This window comes from Pygoscelis adeliae, unplaced genomic scaffold, assembly GCF_000699105.1.
Source record: "Pygoscelis adeliae isolate BGI_AS28 unplaced genomic scaffold, ASM69910v1 Scaffold114, whole genome shotgun sequence".
NCBI classification, from domain to species: Eukaryota; Metazoa; Chordata; class Aves; order Sphenisciformes; family Spheniscidae; genus Pygoscelis; species Pygoscelis adeliae.
This window is the reverse complement of record NW_008824587.1, coordinates 4,568,073-4,574,410: the sequence shown is the minus strand read 5'-3', so window position 1 is coordinate 4,574,410 and position 6,338 is coordinate 4,568,073. Positions and strand designations below refer to the sequence as shown.

Genomic DNA, 6,338 nt, shown 5'->3' with positions numbered 1-6,338 from the left:
CTGGCCCCGCCCCCCGCGCGCGCAGCGAGGCCCCGCCCCGTCCCTCGTTGGGGGGCCCTTGGGGGCCCCCCCCAGGCGGCTAAATTTCGGCGTTAGTGGTGACTTTTTAGTGATTTTGCGTTTCTCTTATTCTGCCCTATTGTAAAAGACGAGCTGTGAAACGGAGCTCTGTAAAAGCTTTTGCTTTTGCGAGGCCGAGGTCTCGATGGGCGCTGGCAGCTCGGCGGTGTCTGTCAGACCTCCCCCCCGCTCCCAGAGTTGCTCTCGTGAAGAGCGGAGCGTTCAGGGGTTGGTTTTCACCTTCTGGACAACTCTCTGCAAATATAAAAACCAAAATAGAGGTGTGGGAGATGTACAGAGGAAGCTATTCAGTGAATCCCACGTTCAGCGATCACTGTAGATCGGTGCCTTCGCTTGTCCTGAGCACATTTTTTGACGTTTATTGTAACGTTTTGATGCTCTGGAGTGTTCCTAGGTGTCTAATTTTTAGTAAATGAACGTCTGTAAGCCCTAATGGGGACAAGAACACCACTGCTGCATGTGATCGCATAAAGAGAGCTTTCCCTCCTTAGCTGTCTTGGAGTCTAATTAATGAATTGGCAACAAACCACGGTCCGTTCTATTCACAGAAGAGATTAGGAGAGAATGAAAAGTAGCAGGGGTGGCTCTGCTAGGCTGGTGCTCCGTCCTACAAAGCGATGCGATTCTTGGTAAAATTCTGTGGCCTGTCGGTGCTCTCTGTGGGCTGGAGAGGTTGCACCCACAGCTGGTTGCCGACCGAGTCGTGGGGAGGTTTGTTAGCTTATACACAGGGAGGTGCACCTAACTATCAAGGAATTAGCAGGTAGAAATTATGTTGATAGGTGTACTGGAAATAACAGGTCTTATCATTTAAGTGGCACCATGTGTCAGAAGTTGCAGATGACTTTCACTGAGTTATTTTGATGATGCTATTCTAAAAATAAGTTAATGAGTGTTCTTGCTTTTGCAGACAGTCTTTGCCTGGGGAGCTGTGGTGTTTAACTCCTGATTTGTATTACTTTGCTATTAAATCAGCATTTGTCTCAGTTCCTGAAATATTCCTGAAATATTCTTTTTGGTAAACATGCTTTTTCAGAGCAGTTGTAGGGACACTCATTTTTCTAGATGCGTATGCCAGGGTCAGGATTTGATCTGTAATGCCTTATAGCGCAGACTGGCTTTTCTACAGAGTTCTCAGGAAGAAACAAGAAGCCAAGGGTAAATGTTCTGAAGACCTGTGGCAAATCATTACCTTATGTAAAGGCGTTGCAATTTTTCACTTTTATGTTCCGCTTAGAGTGAAGGATGAAACTGCTATGGAAAAAACTGTTTGGAGGAGAGCACTGAATGTAACTGAATAAAATATTGCTCTATACTTCCATTAGGTTTCTTTTTACTAACGTCATATGTCCAAGTAGCAAAATCAAATTGAGCTAATAAACTGTTACAAATGTGATGCTTCTTTGATATGAGTTTGCAAGTCTTGCTATATCAGTTGTCACCCTCTTTGGGTCTTTCCTGGCTTCCTGGACATCTGAAACTGGTCAGCTAAAAACCAATGCTCCTTAAATCAGTTTTCTTATATTGCAGTGTGATCTGCTCTGAGTTAACGGTAGGTTTTAAAAGGTGTAAGCTAAATGGAAGCCTGAAATAGTGTTCATCATTAAAACGCTCTCCACCTTTTCCCTTCGTATACAGGAGCAGCAGAGAATTGTGGACAATTCTTCTGGGCAGATCAGCTTTAAGAGAACCGGTAAGTCCGTGTCTTGCTAAGCAGGTTTGCCCATCACTGACTGGACTCGTGGCTAAATATATAATTCATACATCTCTCTGAATATTAGTGAAAATATGTTTTGCTGCTTTTCCCTCTTCCTCAGTGCGATTTGTGTTCCTCTCTCTCCACTATTTGTTCATTCTTCCACTCCTTGTTTATAGCTGCTTCATGAACTACCTGGAAGGATGCATGTGAAAGGTGGTTCCCTTTCTGGAGCGGACACAAGTGCTAGTTTCTAGACTGGCTGACCTGGGCTATTCATGAGTGGTACAGCCTGCTTCCTTATGTTGTGAGACAGAGCCCGTGCTTTCAAGAATTTGCCCAGAGGTTGGAAATCCAAATGTTTCTGAACCCAGTCCATTGCCTCCTATTTCCTCTCCCTTCCCGTGATTAGGCAAGGCAGCGAGCTTTCTCATACAATATGCACCTTGAATCAGTCTGAATCATAGATGATTGTCTTGTGTTGTTTCTGTCTCTTTGTGGTGGTGGAATTTCTTTGCTTCGCTTAAATTTAACAAATCTGATACTCAGCAGTGTATGTTGAGGAATCTGTTCAGTAGTATTTGGTTCTTTTTTTAGGCACAGATTGCGGCAGAATTGAACAAGCACTGGCAGAGATTGTTAGAGGGACTTTCATACTATAAACCGCCAAGGTATAGTAATTGCTTGATTTCAGAAATTATCCTCTAAAATGGGATCTCCTAATAAGTAGAGGAGCATGTTGAATATTTTTCTCTGATTACATAAAAATAGATTTTTACTCTCTTGCATGATTTGAGATTTCAGAAGAGGAGAGTAGCAAGAGAAAGTTCTTAATCCACATAACATTTTTTGGGCATGAAGTACAGACCAGAAAGAAGTAACAGCAGTTTTTGCTGTCATTACTAATGTTAGGTGGCTTTTAACCCTTCCCTCTGCTGAGCTGCAGCGATCATGTGCAAGTGTGCAGCCGGCGGAGAAGTGACTCCTCTTGACACTCAGTCATCCCAGAAAGATATCCAGATTCCCTCACTGGAGAAGGTGGAATGAATATAGCCTGCCTTTATTATAGTAATAAGATTGTGAACAATGTTAAGTTTTGTCTGGTGGGAAGATTACAGAATATTGTTGTATGAAATATTGAAAGGCCATTGAGGTAAAAGCAGATGTTCGGTTTAAACTGATAAAACTGAGAACTTTGAAATTAAGCCTCTTTGGTTCATTCCTTGGGATTGCTGCATTTTTAATGACTAAAATTTCTTTTTTCTTTAGTACCACTTCAGCAGAAAAAATAAAAGCTGATAAAGATGTAGCTGCTCCGCTAAAAGAGTTGGGTCTGAGGGTCAGCAAGTTTTTGGTGAGTGAAGGTGCTATTCTGATTATTTTTTATCCCTGCACTTGGAATGCATTGTTATTGGGATTCTGTTATTTAAGTAAGCTTCTTGATGTTGAATAGAGGCAAATTTAAATTCCTTTTAGTTCAAACAAAATAATCTAAAGGATCTTAGAAATACATGTTGGGGCTGTAGGTGAAAATTTAAAGAAGTGATTAGTGACCTTGAGGTGCCTCCGTTTTCCTGGTTAACACCCCCTCCTGCTGCAAAGGGCCCTGCTTTTCAGAAGCAGTCACCCGCTTTTGGTCTTTCTTGGGTTCTTTCAAGACGTCTGAAACTGCTCAGCTAAAAACTGATGTCCCTTAAATCAGTTGCCATGTTTGAAAGTGCTGTCGGTTTATCTGCAAGGTTATGTTCCTTCAAGCCAGAAGTTGGAATTCGGTGACTGGTGGCGGTACCTTTTTTGAAAATCACTGTTACGCTCCTTTTGCTGAAGTTAAACTGGCTACATCTGAGTGACATCAAAGCCTACGTATTTTGCTTCAAACAGAAGTGCTGACTAAAGCAAGCATCTGCCTGATGCAAAAAATTTTCTTTTGGCCTATTTTGGAAGTCACTTGTTTTGAAGAGAAGAGCTGCCTGAATATTTGGAGAGAATCTTCATCTTTAATTAATTCAGTTGCCTTCTGTTCATTTCAGAGCACCTCTCTTTTTTTTCAGGGTCTGGATGAAGAGCAGAGTGTGCAGTTGTTACAGTGTTATCTTCAAGAGGATTACAGAGGAACAAGGGACTCCCTGAAGGTCCGTAGCTCCCGTTTATGTTCTATTTACTCCACATCTTTCCTTAATACCGGTAGTTTGTTGATGCATATGGTCAGGTGTGAGTCTGAGTTCTGATTTGGAAATGGCTTTGTAGCTTTTCTTCTCTGAACCTACAATGCTCAAGTGCCGCTTTAAGGAAATGTGACAGCAGATATCCAGGCCTAACTTTCTAGTACGTCTTCCTGCTTGAATCTCTCTGCAGGAACTCAGCTCCTCTCTCTATCGCAGGAGTACAGGAAAGCTACAGATTAGGGAGGGAGAGTGAGTGGAGATGAAGAACAAATAAGTAGTTACAAATGAGTGGTTTGGCTTTGTACTTTTGGAATCTGTCTTTCCAAAAGAAATGGAAAGAAAAATTGTCTTTTGTTTATTTCAGGTGGTTTTTTTGTGAGTATATATTTTGTCAGTAGGTATTTCTGCAGTAGATAGTTCTTTATTTTGTTGTGTTTTGCTTACAGACAGTTCTTCAGGACGAAAGGCAGAGTCAGGCTCTGATGCTGAAGGTTAGTAATTTCCATTTGTGTTTTCTGTTGAAAAGATCTGTTGACAAAGAACCAACTTGATTTCTATGGATCCAGAAAATCTTGGAATAATTGAAGCATTCCTTCATATAAAGAACAGATTTTAGAAGATGCTTCTGAAATAGAGGGATGTGCGTAAAGATTTGAACAGTGTTAATAGTTGTTACAGAAAGGACATTTTAGGCTTAATATCAGGGAATTTAGCTAGGCAGACGTACGCTCCCATGTTTTCCAAAGCTTACAAGTTTATATGTTATTGTCTGAAGTGACAACTCTGAAATGGACACTGATGATCACATCTAACAGAGGATAATAGGGATGAGGAATGAGAGATCATCTCTCTTTGTCTTTTTGCCTTCCTTTCCCAAGTTTTCTCACTTAACAGTGTAATTATAGACATGTCCCTATGGGCATGTTTTATTGAGTTCTGTAAAGTTAATTATTTTTTTTTTCAGATAACTTAAAAACTGCTTAGTTGAAACTCCATCTGTAGTAATGTTTTGAGCACTATATATTCTTGTGATGAAGGCCTTGGCAGTGTGTGGGAGAGGAGGGTGTATGGGAGTCGGACACAATACCAGACTGATATTGATGACACTACGTATTCACAGCTTGCTGACTATTACTACGAAGAGAGGATCTGCATTCTGCGCTGTGTCCTCCATCTACTCACTTATTTTCAGGATGAGAGGCACCCTTACACAGTGAGTACAGGAACCTTTTCCTGGATGTGATGTCATTGAAGTAGGCTAAATATGTAAGTTGTGTAGTAATTGTCCACCTGTGACTGTAAAAAGCACGTGAGAAGTTCATTTGTTTATTTGTTTATTTAAGGCACAATACTTCCAGTGTGTTGAAAAGTTGGACAAGGAACTAGTTCCTAATTACCGGAAACAGTTTGAAGAGCTGTACAAAGCAGAAGCTCCTACATGGGAAACACATGGAAATCTCATGGTATTTTGTTTCTTGCTATTCTTTATCAAACTTATAAAGTCTTTCCTTTTATGTAGTGTGTTGGAAAATGCATATGTGCAGATGCAGTTAAAAAGGATGCTTCTCCTGGTCCAAGAAACCTAAAATTTGTTTTCTGTCTAACAGAATGCACTTTTGCTCAGAAACAGAGAGTGTTGGCATGGAACGTATTGTTCCTTGTAATAAATCCATTGATAGCCCTAGGCTAACAGATGCGTTTATGTGTAGTCGTTCATAATCTCTCTGCATGAGCGCACTCTATCTTTACCGTGGCTTTCCTTGCCGTTGATACAAACCGCTGGCTACGCAAGCTGTTGAAATGCTTCAACACTTCTCAGTTTCTTACTGCTTTGGCTGACCTGTGAGCTTCGACATATGATGGTAGAACTTTTTCTTGTGCAGACAGAACGTCAGGTTTCCCGTTGGTTTGTACAATGCCTCCGTGAACAGTCCATGCTCCTGGAAGTCATCTTCCTCTACTATGCATACTTTGAAATGGCACCTGATGAGCTTCTGGCATTTGCAAAGATGTTCAAAGAACAGGGGTTTGGCACTAGACAAACCAACAGACATTTGGTAGATGAGAGCATGGATCACCTGGTGGATCGTATTGGGTAAGTATCATGTATATTTGTGAAGTGAGTACAGAGCAAAACAATTGTTTTCCTCAGGAAAAAAGCATTTATAATTCTTGCTGCTGCCTCTTAAAATCACCGCTACTTCAAGCTAAGCTTATTGTGCTGAAGGCAAAATAGCTTTTCTGGTCAACTTGGAGGTTTGTGGCAAAATGAAGGTGTGCTTGCAAAGTAGAGAGGTATCCATATACTAGCTTTAATCTAGTATATAATCTTGCCTCTGGTAAGAGTGGCAATGAAGACACAGTGCCACTCCTTCTTAGATGGTCTAGTGGTAAAG

The 6,338-nt window shown here is 41.1% G+C and overlaps 1 protein-coding gene across 1 annotated transcript in view; it reads left to right on the top strand.

Moving 5' to 3' along the window:
• Positions 1–1,427: 1,427 nt before the first annotated feature.
• Positions 1,428–6,338, top strand: part of NUP188 (nucleoporin 188kDa) — a 28,388-nt gene continuing 23,477 nt past the window's right edge. The window contains exons 1-9 of the mRNA XM_009322191.1: positions 1,428–1,435; positions 1,720–1,774; positions 2,375–2,448; positions 3,047–3,131; positions 3,829–3,909; positions 4,389–4,433; positions 5,063–5,155; positions 5,286–5,405; positions 5,826–6,037. Of these exons, the coding sequence (XP_009320466.1) occupies positions 1,428–1,435; positions 1,720–1,774; positions 2,375–2,448; positions 3,047–3,131; positions 3,829–3,909; positions 4,389–4,433; positions 5,063–5,155; positions 5,286–5,405; positions 5,826–6,037 (773 nt within the window). The remainder of the gene's footprint in view (positions 1,436–1,719; positions 1,775–2,374; positions 2,449–3,046; positions 3,132–3,828; positions 3,910–4,388; positions 4,434–5,062; positions 5,156–5,285; positions 5,406–5,825; positions 6,038–6,338) is intronic.